Raw genomic sequence first — 18308 nt, forward strand, 5'->3', positions numbered from 1 at the left:
AAGACAGAGAGCTCAAACCTTAATTTCATGCCTTATTGTATGTATAACCATTCTGAGCCTCTATCTGTAAATGAAGACAGTACCTACCCCTCTATAGAGGGTCCTCAAGAGAATTAATGTGATAGCATGTGGCTAGCAGGCTGTATAGTGACGGGTTCATAGTAGGTAGTGCTAGTGGATACTAGCTTTTTATTTTTACTAATATAAAAATATTTAATTATATATGCTCACCAAGATTTTGTAAATGTTATAGAAAGAAAAATTAAACACTTTTTTATTTAGTGCCTTCATATTCTATACTTGTACTCCATTGACTCATTCTAGATTTTAGATTTTTGTTTTTATTTGTCTTCTCTTAAGGCTAGATCTTTAGTAGAAGTGCTTTGGAAAACTTGATTCTGTCTTGTGTGTTTCTTTGTAGCTGTGGTGTAAGTGCTTCCTGCTGTTTCTGCAGAAAGAAGCCACTCCAGTGATCATAGATCACTCTGTTCTCCAAGATTAAGTAGCTGGATGCAAGCGTAGCTTATTTGGTGATAGATCTTCAGATCCATAGCTCACAAACACACAGTCAGATCTGAGGATTGTTAAGATGCTTTTAATAAATAGTCTCTGAAGATAAAAAGAAGTCAGCAAGCATGGAAGCTATCATAAACTACTAGGGCTATGTTGGAAACACTCACAAGACAGCTTAAATTGGCTCCCACTGGCCAGAATGTATACAGATTGAGTATCAAAAAGGGGTAACTGCAGTGGATTCCAACACATTGAGCATCTTTAGATCTATGATTTCATGATGATACAAAAGCGTTGCTGGAGTGTGCTTGGTACCAATTTGAGTTACTTAGTTACTGCATCACCAAAACCAGTAGATTAAGAGCTGATAGGTCTTTGACCTGTATATCAGCAGCTTCCAAACATATTTAACATCCCAAACTTCTAAATTCAAATCTGTAATCATCTTTCTGAAAAATAGCGTGGTTTCAGGCTCTGTGTAATAGTAACTTGTCAGAATTACACTTTCTCACATCTGGAAGTTGTAGATTTCAGATTCAGTTGTATCCATGCTTGCCCCACAAATGTGATAAATGATAATTATTCTGTTTTGATTTCTGCAAGCTCTTATTGGATGGAAAGGTGATGATTGGCTCTTTAAGTTTTAGGAAAATGTATTTTGGTGTGTGAAGTCCAAGGTGGATATCATAGACAGGGTAGTCATTGAAATTTTACCTTTATATGCATATATTTAAGAACTAAGCCCTAAATGATACTTAGAAACCACATATACAAATATTTAAAATAGGATTCAAAGACTTTTTTGTGTTTAATATGTGTATGGTTTTGTAATGGGTTAATATAATAAATATAATTCTAACGTTTCTGGAGACAGAGAGACTCTGCTCTTAAAAATTTCAAACACTGAATTCTACCTGTGCTGTCAGGGTTGCTAATTGAGTTTAGATGTATGGGTCCTAAGCTGTATAATTATATACAGTATTTACTGAAGTTTACTAAAATCTAAGTCTCCTGAAGTTTGTATCACAGTTTATGCTTTCACATTTATTTAACTAAAATTCAGTGAAAACTACTTGATTTGCTCATCTTACAAATAAAAGTGACTATGGAATGAATAGTTAATTGATCATTAGAAAGGAAGGTCATCTATGAGGTATCTTTTGAATGTGCTAAATACAGACAATGAAATGTGAAAGTTGTTGCCGTCCCAAGCTCACAGAATGCTAGTGTCATCCAAAGGGATAGCATGTCAGTTCTGTCAGGACCCCTTGTGCTGCACAGTTGAGGGAAAGAAGGTTATCCTAAAACCGAAATTATTTCAGTCATTCGGGATGAATTTTCCATCAGGTGGGGAGAAAAAAGAATGATTAGCAAAGATCACCCCCCTGGGATGAATACAAGTTAAGACAGCCTGCTTCTCATTTTCCTCAGTTATGCAGTAAGTAGGCCTTTAAGGTTTGGGGCACTGGGGAAAAAAATAACAGTTACACTCAGAGATAGTTTACTGACTTTATTAAAGCTATATATTTGTTGGGAACTCAAAAAAAGTTTTGCTTGACTTGAGACTTACAGATTTTTAAAAGAATGTGGAAAAGTAAAACCAGGAATCTGTTCCTATGGAACCATTCCGGAAGTGTCGCTACCTGGCCAGTCTTCCTAAGCACACGCTGAGGGCCATGCTGACACGGTGTAAGTGTTTTATTTCCTTGATGTTTTCTGGAGAATCTGAGCAGAAACAGAATATCCTGACTACGTTTCCAGTCTTGGTTTCACTAATAATTAGCCTTTTCTGGCTTACTTAATTTTTCTCTTCCCACCTCTTCTTTTTCAAAATATTAAAATGAAACAGAATACTAACTTAGGAAGATGTGAGGCCCATCTATTTTTAAGATTCTCTTTAAGAAATATAATTGAACACAATTCATCTTAATTTAATAAGAATTTCAGTAAGTATTTATTGAAAACTTGATCCATAAAAGCCTTTTTAGGCACAAGAAATGCAAAAATTGATATATTTTAGGAAATAGTACATTGGGGTTTGGGGAAAAAAGGATGATGTTGTAGGCAAAACAGCGTATTATAGACAGAACCTCAACAGACTGTTGAGTTGTACAATGTACTTTGTAGAAATTTAGATGATATTCCCACAACAGTGGCCCCTACCCTCTGTGTCTGATTTAGGCTTCCCTCTTGTTCTGCTTTGGTTTTTCTGGGTAGCAATGTCATACTTCAATTACAAAGTATAAGTTTATGTTTCTATGTGGTGATTGCCATAAATTTTGTCTTCCCCTTGATCACAAGGCCATTGAGACCCCAAACTGGCAGAGTTCACCAGGGCATGTCCAAGACATTAGGGTGAAGTCTAGTAACTGGTCGGCATTTAACCATGGATCCATTAAGTGTGAGAATGACAAGGCAGACACTGTTCAGCCTGGGGTTTGGGCAGTTGGTATTTGTAGAGTACTGTCTGCAGAAGCAAACAGCTGCCATCTTGAGGAGTTCAGTTGTGCCTATTCACAACAGATAATCCCACCTCGGCTTGTTGAGTGTTTACATCCCTTCATTGAGGGGTGGGGGGGGGGCTCGTGAGAACCTAATCTGAGTGTCCTGCCAACTGTTGTGCGCACCTCTGCCCTCCTTGCATGTGGCTTCAAGGAGAGTGTGCTGAGTTTTAATGTCAAATTTGACACAAGCTAGAATCATATAAAAGGAGTGAACCTCAGTTGAGGAAGTGTTTCCATAAGATCTGGCTGTAGGGTATTTTCTTTGTTTTTTGTTTGTTTGTTTTAAAATAAATTTATTAATTTACACCTTGCCACAGTTCCCCCTCCCTCCTCTCCTCCAAGTCAACACACACACACACACACACACACACACACACACACACACACAGCCCCTCTGTTCCCATCCCCAATCCACTCCTCCTCCATTCCTGTTTAGGAAAGGGCAGGTCTCCCATGAATATCAACAAAACATGGCATATCAAGTTGCAGTAAGACTAAGCATCTCCCCATGTGTTAAGACTGGGCAAGGCGGCCCAGTATGAGGAGTAGGGTCCCAAAAGCCAGTAAAAGAGTTGAGAGACAGCCCCTGTTCCTGATGTTGGGAGTCCCACAAAAGGACCAAGCTACACAACTGTGACATACACAGAGGGCCTAGGTTAGTCCCATGCAGGCTCCCTGGTTGTCAGTTCAGTCTCTGTGAGCCTCAGTGAACCCAGGTTAGTTGATTCTGTGAATTTTCTTGTGATGTCCTTGACCATTCTGGCTCCTACAATCCTTTCTTACCCCCACTCCCCTCAGGATTCCCAAAATTCCACCTAATGTTTGGCTGTGGGTCTGCATCTGTTTTCATCAGTTGCTGGATGACACTACTCTGATGATAATTGGGGTAGGCACCAATCTGGTCACAGGAGATGGCCAATTCAGGCTACATGTCTACTGTTGCTAGGAATCTTAGCTGGGGTCATCCTTATAAATTCCTGGCAGATTCCCTTGTGTGTAGTCAGACGTATCTCTCTCACCTGCCTGTTCCCAAATACTTGGCAGGTATTTCCAAATAATTGACTGGAAGGCTTAATATTACTTATAAATGCTCAGCTAATAGCTCAGGCTTTTTTCTAACTAGCTCTTACATTTTAAGTTAGCCTATATTCCTTATTTATGCTCTGCCATGTGGCGGTACCTTTATTAGCATAGCACGTTTATCTCCTGCCCCTCTGCGTCTGGCTGGTGACTCCTCACTCTGCCCTTCTCTTTCCTATCATCCTTAGTTTGGTCACCCTGCCTATACTTCCTGCCTGGCTACTGGCCAATCAGCATTTTATTAAACCAATTTGAGTGACAGATCTTTACAGTGTACAAGAGGATTATTCCACAGCATTTGTGCCAGGTTTTTACCTGACCCTGAAATGCTCCCTATTTTCAGTAGTCTCTTTCAATATTCTCCCCCTTGCCCACTCCGCAACCTAGTTGGGTGTTTTTTAGATTAGTGATCAATGAGGAGAGCCTAGCCTATGGTACATGGTGCTCTCTCTGGGCTGGTGGTTCTACGTTCTATATGAAAGCAGGCTGAGCAAGCCATGATGACTAACTAAGAATGTCTTACCTAGTCTTGGCCAAATTTGGCAGTCACCTTGTTTTGTGTCCTGCTCATCCAGTTTGGACAGCATGCTGTCAGCAATCAAGACAAGGACAGTTTCTTGCTCAGTGGTTAACTTTGCCACAATGAAAACCAACTCCATATGGAGGTTCTTTGATGCCCAATATCCTTTTTTGAAGTAAATTGGTGCTGCCAGGAGGGGACATATCTCACTGTCACGAAAAAGCCTTATGTTATTAAAACATCTTAAATGCCATATTCTGTAGGTCTCTGAAGTGTTTGAAGACCATTTATCTAAAATATATCTCTGACCTTAAAAACATACCTAACAGGCCCATGAATTTAATTGTTATAGATGACTAACTACTAACCTTCATTTTTTTTAATTATCCTAAACAGTTTGTAATAATAGCTTTCAAGGACTAGAACTTTATATTACATTTTTTTTTTCTTTCGAGACAGGGTTTCTCCGTGTAGCTTTGCGCCTTTCCTGGAACTCACTTGGTAGCCCAGGCTGGCCTCGAACTCACAGAGATCCGCCTGGCTCTGCCTCCCGAGTGCTGGGATTAAAGGCGTGTGCCACCACCGCCCGGCTATATTACATTTTTAAATGAGCCACATAGGCACAATACCTTAAACAAGAGTAGAAACATATATATAGTATAACAAAAATAACCTTAAATTTGTATCAATATACAAAAATCCATACCACTATAAAACATTTGAGATTAATAGTTGCTTTTTAGTTTAAAAGTAGATTCAATAATCTACCCTTTTATCTTATCATTCCTATATCCCCCTTTTTTATGTTTTTAGAAAAAGATCCCCAAATCTAACCTCCTTTGTTTAGTTTTCCTCTCTGACCATGACCAATAACAACTTGCAACCAACCCCCTAAACAATGACAAACATCCATAACCCACAAAACAACCAAAAACCATCTACCCCACCTCTCGGGAATGTGGGCATCGTGTTCTCTAGACTGCTTCCTGTTTTCTGTGGGTGATGGCATCTTTTGGGGACCCTGAGAAAATTGGGATAATGTTCAAGTCCTGGGAGAGCTAGCTGTATCATTTGTTGTCCAATCTCTGCATACTGGGAAAGTAGAAGGCTTATCTGAAGTCCTGGCTGGAGTAGTCTATGAGGCTGGACCATTTCAGCTAGCCACTTTAAAGTTGTTGTGGATACCCATTGTTGAAGAAACTGCAATAGAAGCATTCTGAGAGGCTGGATCACTTAGGCTACTTGTCTTCATTGATGGCTGGTCCTTTTTTTTTTTTTTCTGAAAACGCAAACTTTTAAAGGTAACTTACATATCTGCAGTCACACAAGTATGGAATGTGTGGTGTGCACAAATCAGCTAAAGATGATTTTCTGCTCTATGTTTGAGCAGGTTAAAAGGCATCTTTCAACTTTATAAGTTTGTTTGGGCTATATAATCAAACTGTAATATAAATCTCCATCTGTGCCCTATGAAATGATGGCATGTAATAATAAGTCATGAGGACTCTGTAGCTAGCAGGATTTATCATGTCTCATCCAGTCTCAGAGCTGTTTCTGTAGTAGAGGAATCAGCATATATATCACCTGTCTTGTAGTTTTTCTTGGTTTCTTCCTTCATGTCTGTAGCCAAGATTTTCAGGAGATCTCCTTCAGTCAAATCTGACCTTTATTAATTTTAAAGGAATCTATAGCTTTTTGTTTTCTGTGGAAACAAAAGCATAACCTGTCTCACAAGGCAACACATTTTCTGACTTACATTCTAAAGTTAAGACATCCATAAAATATATAGGTTGGTTTACTTCAGTAGTTTTTCCACAATCCACTCTCTCAGCAGCATTTGTCATTCGCTCATTAGCATTCAAAAAATTGAAAGTTAGCCGGGCGGTGGTGGCGCACGCCTCTAATCCCAGCACTCGGGAGGCAGAGGCAGGAGGATCTCTGTGAGTTCGAGGCCAGCCTGGTCTACCAAGTGAGTTCCAGGAAAAGGCGCAAAGCTACACAGAGAAACCCTGTCTCGAAAAACCAAAAAAAAAAAAAAAAAAATTGAAAGTTAACAATGCATCCAGACACCCTTTGTGTTTCCCATCCTTATGTGGCTCATTCTTTTTATATTACTTTACTCTTTCTTTAAACATTTTATTATTTTAAACTATTTTTTACTATGGCTGTCTATACCCATTTTTCTTTTTCTTTTTTAAGCACATTTCAAGCATACTATACCTGTTCAGAGGTTTTCTCTGTCTGGACTTGGCTCTCTCTATGTTTGCAGCATTAGTCTGAGCACATGAGCCAGACCTTAAACTGCTAGGCTATCATTGCCAAATGGCTAGTTTATCACATGGCACTGGAGGCTGGCTCCACCTCTTCCAGTCAGCAGGCAACCTTGGGAGCCATGCCTAATCATCCTAGCTCTGGGAAACTGGTGTTTGTGGTGCTGCTGCTGCAGGCAGGTGTTTGTGCCCAGGGCTGTGTGAAGCCAGAGAACTTTGAGAACTTTTCTCAGCTTTTCAGGCCCTCTGTGGATTTATGTTCCGCACATTGGGCACCAGTTGTAACAAGCTTTCTTGTCAGACTTTCTTGAACCGCTGCCCCCAAAATAACACAGAGACATATTATTAATTATGAAAGCTTGGCCTTTAGCTTAGGCTTGTTCCCAACTAGCTCTTAAAACTTAAATTAGGGCTGGAGAGATGGCTCAGAGGTTAAGAGCACCGACTGCTCTTCCAGAGGTCTTGAGTTCAATTCCCAGCACCCACATGGTGGCTCACAACCATCTGTAATGAGATCTGGCGCCCTCTTCTGTGTACATAATAAATAAATAAATCTTTAAAAAAAAAAAAAACTTAAATTAACCTGTTTCTTTTGATCTATGTTCTGTCACATGACTTTTTATGTCTCCTTCATTCTGTATGTCTGATTCCTCAGTGTCTCACTTGTGTCTCCCATGTGCCTAGATTCTTCTCCAGTTCCTCTCTCTTTCCAGAAATCCCGCCTATTCTCTCCTGCCTAGCTATTGGCTATTTAGCTCTTTATTAAACCAACCACAGCAATGCATCATCACACAGTTCCCCAGAGAATTGAACCTTGGTTTGTTGTTGGTACCTTAGGAGGGCTAGACATTGTTTATGTCTCCATGGAAGGGATTTTAGTGACAGTAGTGAAGTGGGAGAATCCAAAAAGGTCTTAGTAAAGAAAAAGTACACTTGCCCTTGGGCTAGTGTGTCCCAGGTGAGAGGCTAGTTGGAAACCTTATCTAATGCCATGTGCTCAGATGCATCCCTGATTTATGTGAGGAGCTCTGACTGGAGGTCTGGATTCGTATGTACCCTGTGGATGTTCCTTAGGGAATATGTGTGACTTCCTTAGGGAACATGTGAACAATACGAATTACTTTATAGACATCTAGGCAGATTGTGTTGTGATAAAATTGAGGCTCTTCAGTTTGTGGTGGGTTTTCATCTTGTATAATTCCTTACCAGCTTTAAGTAATATCACAGTTCTCACATAAACACCTTCAAGCACTTTACTTTAAAAAGAAATTGTCCCACTTTGCTGTGGATACTGGGGAGCCAGTAAAGGGCTGCAGGCAAGGATCCACACGGCCTGGCCCTGTTGGTTGCAGTGGGAGAATGGACTTGATGAGAACTTGAAAGTCTCCTTACTGCCGGCCACGTGACAGTGGCTTCTTTGAGGTAGTGGAGACCAAGGGCCACTGGGAGCTATTTCTGAGGCCTGAAAAAGCAGATAAACACCTGAATGAACTCTTTTCCCCAGCATGGTGAATCAGTTCCCCACCCTGGCCCCTCTTGTGTATCTTTAACAGAAAATAAAGCTTTGAATTTTACTTTTTTCTCTGAATATTATTTTCTTTGTCCTGATTCATTCATTTTTTTTCTTATCCTTTTCAACTTGTGACCCTTCAGTTAAAATTAAATTTGCACTGTAAGTTGACTCTCTGAATCTTTTCTTCACAAGCTTCCTTTGTATTTTCCAGAAGAAAAAGGATTAACTCAGGGTTTCCAAAGTAAAAGCAAAGATTGTGATTAAAACTGAATTAGAATCTTTATTCTCTATTATTTGCCAATAGCAAAATAAATAGCCCAGTCTTAAAGCAGCTTTAAAGTTAGTCCTGGAGCCTTTGAGAACCCTTGGATTTTAATTAAAGAACCACAAAATACCATTACTTTCTGTTTGTCAGGGAAAAAAATATGTATTTTTAAAATTTCAAAGCTTAGTCTAGCAGCACATGGAGTCCATCTGTTGGTGTTCAGAATTGGGGTGCACAAATGGATTCAGATGTTTAGGCCTTTTGTCTGTACTGGCCCCAGCACACTCACCAGCTGAGTGTGGCACAACCACAGTTCTTGAGAACAGAGCAGCTCGAGTTACGTCTAAAGCACTCTCTTGGGGACTGATAAAGTCAATCTCTGTTTATGTAACAAAGTCAGGAGCAAGGGTCTGCTGCAGTGCTCTGAGGATGGGTTTCCACTGGTGTTGTCTTTCAGGGAAGGACTGGGTTTAATAAGCCTGAATTCTGACCTGAGGGGCAGGCTGTGCAGGGCAGCCCACTGTAGTGGGTCGTTTTGAAATATTTTTGCTTAGGTAGTGTTAGAGCAATTGGTTTTAGTAAAGTCAATAGGTGTATTATGGAAAATGGGATAGCGATACGTTTTACCCAATAAAAGACTAAAATGTCTGAGACCTCTTTTGTGTACATTGCCACTGGTATTCAGCAGGGGCAGGGGAGTGAGTGGTTTGTGCATGTTCAGTGAGTTCATCTTTTTTATATACTTAAATTTCAATTTAACTTGAACTTTCAAAACAGACTCTGCCAGTTTAGCCTGTTCTCAAATGCTCATGAAATCCTTCCCATTTCACAAAATATTGACAAAGTATTCTTGAAAGTAAAATCTCATAAAGGTCTTTGGTTTGGGACCAGAGTTCAAAGGAAAGTCCGTTTGGTTTTGATTTGAAAACTGTAAAAACAAAATACCCTCAAAATGGCAGGGTGTGAATTGGTAACTTCAATTTTATTACAATCTGCCAAGCCCATCCCCAGATGTTTCCAATTAAAAGCCAAGAATGTAACTTGGGTGAATATCATATGAAAGCATTTCTTTACTTTTCTCTGATTTTTTTTTTCTGAGAAAAATAACAAAGTCTCAAATCCTTTAACTTTAATTAAAGAAATAACTTCTCATTTAAATGTTTGAACTTTCATAAAGAAAAATACAACAATCAAAGAGGATTTTTACCTCTCAGTTTTGCAAGCGCTCGTGGCCCCCAAATATATAAGGGTTCACATACTTCATCTTCCAAAGGCCAAAAAGAAAAATTTGAAAAGATGTTAAAGCCTTTAGAAATTAAAATGCTGTATTTCTGGATTTAGTTTACAATCAGAGAATAGTTCTTTTAACATTGTAAATTGTTTAAAGAGGAGTGTTTACTCATTTTATTGCTTTGTTTTGGATTGTTTAGGGCATTTTCCATTATAATGTAAAGACTGCAATTTTCTTTGATTTTTTTTTTTTTTGATCAATTGTGTATTCAGTTGTAAGCAGTGCTTTGATGGGAATCTGGGAAGACAGGAGATGAAACAAGATGAAAGAAAGCATAATGCCATTTTAAAGCCCCAAATTTCATGATATTTCCCCAGATAATACCAGATTATATATGGATCCATTCATGAGCTTGAAGCTTGCTTCAAATGTGTCAGTCTGTGTTAAGAGGAAAGTCAGTGGCAAAGAATTTGACTGTATGGAAATTTTTATATTTTTCAGAGAGAAGATGGAGTTATTCTTAATAACTAATTCAACATTAACATTTTAAATGGAAAGCTAATAATAAATTTGTTTTTGAAGCTTGCTCGGACCATGAAGACACAGGACCACATAACTAGCTGTAAAGATGAAACAGTTGTTTCACTTTTCATCTCCTATTTGATGGAATTTTGATGTACATAGATTTGGAATGCCAGAGAGAGACAGTGATGCAGGTCTTCGATCTGTATTTGCTGTTGGTGAGGACTTGTCACTGACTCCCCTCCCCAGGATGCTACTTAGCCTTTAAGACATAATGCTTAGGGACCTTTGCTGCTGCTCCAGAGAAAGCTGGGCCTTTAGCCTGTGAGTTTCACCAGCAGCTTGTGTATAGTCCTCATTCTTTTCAGTACAACTGTTGGGCCACTGTCCAGCAAGTCACTGGATACAGCTGCCTCCTCTTTTCCTCATAGGTAGGGAACATATGGGAAGACTCAGCTTATCTTCTTTTGTTGAATGCCAAGTGCATGTATTGAACTGGCTTTGAGTTTAAGACCTAGAGGGTATTTTGTAAATTATGTGGGAAAATTGTGAATAATTTTAGATTAAGCTATGGAATGACAAAGGATACGTAGCTTATCACTGACATTGCATGATTGTAGCTAGAGAATTTTCTCTCCAGGTCCCGCCAAGCTCCAGCAGCCCACTTATAAAATAAGCACACAGATGCTTATATTATTTACAAACTGTATGGCCTAATGGCTCAGGCTTCTTGCTAACTATTCTTATATCTTAAATCAACTCATATCTATTAGCCTATAAGTTGCCATGTGGCTCGTGGCTTACCAGTACCTTACATCTCGCTTGTCATGGTGGCATCTGGCAGCGTCTCTGACTCAGCCTTCCACTTCCCAGAATTCTCTTCTCTCTTTGTCCCGCCTATACTTCCTGCCTGGCTACTGGCCAATCAGTGTTTTATTTATTAACCAATCAGAGCAACACATTTAACATACAGAACATCCCACAGCACATGATCTTGCTGTTTTATTTCTACAATAGTAATGTCTGAGATCTGGAAATGTAGATCAGGGGTAGAGTGCTTGTCTTAGCAATGTATCGGTCCTGGGTTTAGTCCCTAGTATTTTGCCTCCACCACCAAAAAGAAAGAATGCCATTTTCGCTACTTTTAAAGTTGTCACAAGATTTGATTCAGATAATATGAGGATTATGCTCTATAGGTGTTTGCCTACTGTATGTCTTGCACCATGTGTATGCCTGGGGCCTGTGGAGGTCAGAAGAGGGTGTTGGATCCTCTGGAAATGGAGTTATAGACAGTTGTGAACTTCCATGTGGGTGCTGAGAATTGAACCCAGGTCCTCTGAAATTTCAGCAAGTGCTTTTAACCATTAAGCTGTCTCTTCAGCCTGAGGATTGTGCTCTTAACCAACACAGGGAGAAAACATTACCACCTTTACCAACAAAAATGAAGAGGCTTTTCCTCAAGTTGCATGTTACCCTCTCCCTCTGTTGTCTTCATTTAAGTGAAGCTTAATAGGAAAAGCCATGCTCTTCTTTGAAAAGAAAATGCAAGATTTTTAAAAAAATAAATGCTTTGAGAGGAAAAAGTGAAATTGACAGAAGCAGGTAGTTTCTAACTTAGTTGAATATGAAACCTCTTTAATTTCAGTGACGTTTATAGACCCTGTCATGATAGTGAATTTAGCCTTTCAGCATTTGGGCGTTCTAAAGGGAAAGAAGCTAGTTTTATGCAATACAGGGATGGTAGAGCTGCATCCAGAGTATGAATTCAACAAATACTGATTGATTCCTGCATGTCATATTAGTACATAAAGCAGGACACCCACTGTGTTTATAAAAAAGAAAGGTGGAATGTGGTGTTGGATTCATTGTTTACTAAACATCAATGATAAGCTCAGGCTGAAAATAAAATCTCTGACCCTGCATTATAACAAGAAGTTTTAGATAGGTACAGATTGACAAAAACAAAGAGTGTTGATACGGCCTACAGGTGAAAAATAGTAAGAAGGATTGATGGGCTTCATTGAGAGTGTGACATTGAGAAAAACTTAAAGTAGATAAGATTGAGCTTGGTGGTGAAGGACTGTAATTCCAGCTACTCAAGAGCATGAAGAGGGTTCCAAGTTCAAGGCTTCCCAGTACAATTTAGTGAGACCCTGTTGCGTAATAATTTAAAATAATAATTTAAAAATAAAGAAAAGAGAAGGCCAGGGATTTAAATGTAGTTCCTTAGTACAGGGTTTATATAACATGCGTAAAGGTCTTGGGTTTAGTCCCTTCTACTATATACACACAGACAACAACAACAACAAAAAAAAACAGGCTAAGAATGACTCAGTCCAGAGAGACACATTGAGAAGCCCTGAGGTGTACACAGGTCTTCATGTTCTGGGGGCTACAAAGAAACCAGTGTAGCCTAACTGACATGATACAGTTGCAGAAAACCAGGATCATCTAGGGCCTTGTAGACTGTGCCACAGGCTCTGCTGCAGATCAAGCATACATGGAAATAAAATATGCCTGGCAGTATGAGAAAATAATACACTATTTATTTTGGGTTTTTTTTTTGTTTGTTTCTCGAGACAGGGTTTCTCTGTGTAGCTTTGCGCCTTTCCTGGAACTCGCTTTGTAGCCCAGGCTGGCCTCGAACTCACAGAGATCTGCCTGCTTCTGCCTCCCGAGTGCTGGGATTAAAGGCATGTGCCACCACTGCCCGGCTACTATTTATTTTTAACTACATTTTTTTTTTTAAACATTTTGGGCAGGGGTTGGGGGCGGGGTGGGATTCATGCATGCCATAGTATGTGTGTAGAAGTCAGAGAACAATTTGTGAAGGTTGGTTGTCTCCTTCCACCATGTGGATTCTAGGATGCACTCAGGCCACCAGGCTTGGTGGTAAGCTCCATTACCCACTTTCAGGCCTTCCATTTTTTTTTTTTAAAGTGTTCTAGATTTTTTTTAACTTAATTTATTTATTATGTATACAGTGTTCTGTAGGCCAGAAGAGGGGACCATATATCATTACAGATGGTTGCAAACCACCATGTGGATGCTGGGAATTGAACTCAGGATCTCTGGAAGAGCAGTCAGTGCTCTTAACCGCTAAGCCATCTCTTCAGGCCCCAAGCCTTCCATTTTTAAATGGATTGCCTATACACTGTGGGAGGGTAAGGCATTGGGGGCTCATGAATCTAAGGTTTATTTAGGAGATGATAGAAATACACTGGGATGATGGCTGTACAGCTTTGAAAAAGTAAAGAAACAGTGGACCCTTTGATAATGGGGGAGATTTTGATAGTTTATGAATCCCTTCAGTACGACTATGACAACATTGATGCTTAGAGCTTGCTAGAATCATTTCTTGCTGCTGCTTCATGTCATCAGACACTTTTTTTGCCTTTAGAAATTCAAATTTCTAACTAGATATGTCTTAACTGGAGGAAACTGCCTAAGTGCTGTTTGCTGTGTTTCACTGGAAGTAGTAAGATATCAGTTTATTTTAAAGTTTATTATTACTGACAGATTACTGCCATACTTTACATACTCTACATACATGTTGAGTAGGATGTGAAAGTGAGATAGTTTTTTTAATTATTCTATGTTTATCGGTATTTTGCCTGTATATATGTCTCTGCCTGTGGAGGCCAGAGAGGGTGTTGGACCCCCAGAACTAGAGTTGCAGATAATTGTGAGCCACCACATGGGTGCTAGAAATTGATCTCAGGTCCTCTAGAAGAGCAGCAAGTGCTCTTAACCACCGAGCCAACACTCCAGCCACGATGATGAGATATTTTAACCCCTGGTTATCAAAAATGAATATAGTTTTTAGGCTGAATTCTGATTATTTTGCTAGACTAATATTTTTTACATAATTTATTTGGTGGCTCTTTGATAGGGTGGAAAATTAGACCAATGTGGTAATGATCTTCAAATTATGGTCTAAAGCACGCAAGTGAGAAGAATGCCTTTGTTCATTGCATTGACCAAAACCAAAGCAAACAGTCCCCCTTCTGGAAGACAGTCTTTTCTAATAGATGTGGAGCAGGAAATGTATTCAGCTAGGGTTCGGAGGGTTTGTCCTTGCACAGTGTTTTAGATTTAACTAACATTTTCTAAACTCTTATTCTATGACAACCTAGTAAAATTGACTGAAATATTATATAGCCATGTTGTAATCTCTCTCGTTTTCCAAGTAGCCTTAAGCAGTTCTCACTAAAAAGACAATTACTGAGTATTACAGCTCTATTTTGAGTAAAATAGGAACTCTTCTGTAGCAACCCTAGTCAACTTCTAGTCACTTCTCTTCTGAACTCTTTGTCATTTTGAAAGAACTCCTCAAAAAGCTGTGGAATAAGCTGTCAAAGATGTTACATTTTCAAAATTCTGACTACTTCAGAAAGCTGTGGTAACTCACATTTCTCATTTACCCAAAAGTCAGCACCCTAGGAAAGAATTAATCTGCTTTTACTTCATTGTTCAATCTGAATGAGTATACTTAGAGGTTGATTAAATATTTTTTCTTTTGACCCCGGGAAAGTATGTCCAAATCCTTAAGTAATTACATTCTTAATACAAACATCTCTCGTTTTTCTTACAATAGGGCACAGGCAGGGTAGCTTTCACATCCCTGTGGTTTTCGTTTGTGTGATGGTGACTCTGAATTGAGCTCTAAACACTTCAGTCACATAACTTAACCAGCTTAGTTTAGAAAGCACAATATTTCACAGTAGTTTACTCCATAAAACTGCATTCTTTGATGGCTTGAGAGAATATTTGAAGTATTGAAAAAAGCCTATACTTTGGAGACTAGTGTTTAATTGGCAAATTTGATTTCAAATGATATGAAGAAGTTAAAAATGTATTTCTGATCGTTTAAGCATTAAAAGTAAATGTAGAACTCTGATATGAGTGACTATGATCTTCAGAGAACGTTGTGAGAACCCAGGTGCTTTGAGGATTTGTGCCTGTTACACATAGTTTCTGTGGACCCAAAGTGGGTGCAACTTGGTCACTCCAGTGGGCTCATTGCCGGTTATCTAAAAGCATGACTTTGTCATCTTCTTGTGGCGGTACCTGCTGCCTCACTGAGTCTTAGTCAGGGTTGTTAGATTCAGACCCTCGTTCTGGGTGTTTGTTCATGAATCTGTGTGTACGTAAGGACTGTTCTTAAAGGGAAAGTCCATTATTTCAGCCTTCAGGACTCCGAGTCACGTGAGGTCTAATTACCCTCACTCCCTGTGTTTGCGTTGACTCCACCTCAAGTTAGAGAATAGGGTTGTTTGGACAGTTGGGATTTTCATTGTTATTTTAACACACTTTTCTCACTAGATATTCTTGGGGGTTCTCAAACGTTCTTGCACTACATGAAAATATGCTCTTCAATTTTTATTTGTTTTTAAAATCATGTTGGTTATATTTTTGCGCCAGATTGAGAATTCTAGGATAATAAAGCAAAATGGAGAAGATTCTGCAAATAGAGTGATGAGAGATTAGATTTACCAAAGAGTAAAACATAATATGAAATTTTAGTATTGAAAACTATGTGGCCCTGGCACATGACAAGCTGAGAACTCAGTATATATAGGAATTTAGCAAGGGACACTTTTAGTCAGTAGGGAAGTGAAGAGTGCTCAAAAAATCATGTTGAGGCCATTGAGTAAATACAAGAGAAATTAGGTTGGATTGTTCCTTATATTAAAGTAATTTCTTATACTGGATTGTAAAAAATTTAAAACACTAGATTTTAACTTGTATATCAAATTTGAATTTTAATATTCAGACATTTGGAATTTTGAACAAGTTCAGAGATCATAAAAGCTTTGGTTTTCTGAAAAAATTCACTAATGCTTTTTACAGTTTGTATCATTCTTTCTTAATTATGTATTATCCATAAATGAATGATTTATTTACTTCAGCAAATATTGTATAGTGTTGCACACTTGAAGTATGTAACTGATCTACATATTTTTCTAAAATAGAATTTTTGAAGTTATATTATTACAGAAGTTTTGTTAGAATTTCTATTTTTTTAAGCTTTTTATTGTATATTCACTAGTTTGTTAGTAGATTTATATTACTAGGACTTTTTAAAACATTTGCATGGACTGAATATTATCAGCCTTGAGTCTATAAACTAAAAAATTAGTGACTGAGGACAGTAAAGTTCTACTTTTGAAAACAAGTTTGCTTATATGGCTTTGTATGGTTCTCTAATATATGCAAAGAAGCTTCGCTCTGTTCCTCACTAGCTTTTCAAAGACAACTTCATTTCTTCCAAAAGAGGAAAAACTTCACTTCTAAATCAGTATAGCCTGCTAAATGTTGATGTGTCACTGTTAGAGAGCCTTGCATTACATATGTGTTCTCTAAACATGGCAAAGCTTTCCTGTCACCATACCATTCCTTGCCCCATGGAGCCTCAGAACTCGGGAGTTAGTGTTTGTAATATCTGTGCCTTTTGTCTTCACTTCTTTTTAGGGTCAGTATAGACCTTCTGATTTGCTGTGTCCTGAGACGTATGTCTGGGTGCCCATTGAGCAGTGCCTCCCTTCTCTTGACAACTCCAAGTACTGCCGTTTCAACCAGGACCCACAAGCAGGTATGTCTAGAGCAGAGCCCAGCTGGACATCTTTATCCTTTTTGTGGCTCTTCATAGTTTTTAATATAGTGTACACTGTGTGCAAATATCACGTGCGTGCGTGCGTGCGTGCGTGCGTGCGTGTGTGTGTGTGAGTGAGTGTGTGTGTGTGTGTGTGTGTGAGAGAGAGAGAGAGAGAGAGAGAGAGAGAGAGAGAGAGAGAGAGGGAAGACAAGACAAACAGTAAAGAAATGACATATGCTCTTGCTGCTTGTTGCCTGTGTTTTTCCTGTTGGATTAGTTTTCACATGCTTTGAGGGCTGTTGTCTTTTATCTTTTATTCTTTAACAATTATCACAATATAAAAATTATCTACTAGTTTGCTTATTTGACCAATAAAGACGGAAATGTTGAGCAATTGAACTAAGTGAGGTTGTAGAACAGTGTTGTGGGGATAATTATTGTATGAAGTTTTTGAGCTGACACTTTCTTCTTATATCTGGTGTGTCTCCTTTTCTACACCGTCTTCCACTCCCTGCCTAGAATAGCCTCCACCACATTTTGTTACTATTAGTCTCTCTATTAGTATATATAGACACTAAAAGAGTAGCCCCAAGTTAAGACCCTGATTTCATGACCAGTAGGTATACTATGTGCTTTTAGGCAACCAAGAAGCTTCCCTGCTTTCAGATTCCTTACTTATTATTAGGATAAAAATAAAGCCGGGCGGTGGTGGCGCACGCCTTTAATGCAAGCACTCTGGAGGCAAAGCCCGGAGGATCTCTGTGAGTTCAAGGCCAGCCAGGTCTACAGAGTAGGTTCCAGGAAAGGCTCCAAAGCTACACAGAGAAACCCTGTCTCGAAAAACCAAAAAAAAAAAAAATAGTGTCAGGTGTGGTGGCATATGCCCAGAACCCTAGCAATTGTAAGTTAAAGGCAGGAGAGTCACTCATTCAGGTTCAGCCTCAGCTGTCTTGTATGTTTGGGGGGAGCCTGAGCAACATGAAACCTTGTCTGAAACAAAACAAAAGATAATAATAGGACCTCCATGCTTGACCAAAGTATTGTATGTATGTACAAAAATGCCATAATGAAACTATTGTATACAGTTAATATATGTTAATAAGAATATGGTAAGACCTACCTTATTGAATTATAATGAGAGGAAAATCAGACCCAGTATTAAGAATTGTCCCTGTTGTTTTGGTTTTGTTACCCAAATTAGGATGTTGCATCAGATTTATGCCAGAGGCTTTTGTCGGCATTTATTTCCATTTGTTCTGCCCATTCTCTCTGAGGAAAAAGAAAAAAAAATT

General features: G+C 38.9%; 1 protein-coding gene across 6 annotated transcripts in view; it reads left to right on the forward strand.

The window, feature by feature from the left end:
* Nucleotides 1-18308, forward strand: part of Ate1 (arginyltransferase 1) — a 128769-nt gene that overhangs the window by 85697 nt on the left and 24764 nt on the right. For all 6 annotated transcript variants that reach the window (XM_059265760.1, XM_059265776.1, XM_059265752.1 and 3 more), the window contains one exon: nt 16893-17013. In XM_059265760.1, the coding sequence (XP_059121743.1) occupies nt 16893-17013 (121 nt within the window). The remainder of the gene's footprint in view (nt 1-16892; nt 17014-18308) is intronic.

The sequence above is a fragment of the Peromyscus eremicus genome, chromosome 1 (assembly GCF_949786415.1).
Source record: "Peromyscus eremicus chromosome 1, PerEre_H2_v1, whole genome shotgun sequence".
In the NCBI taxonomy this organism is placed as follows: domain Eukaryota; kingdom Metazoa; phylum Chordata; class Mammalia; order Rodentia; family Cricetidae; genus Peromyscus; species Peromyscus eremicus.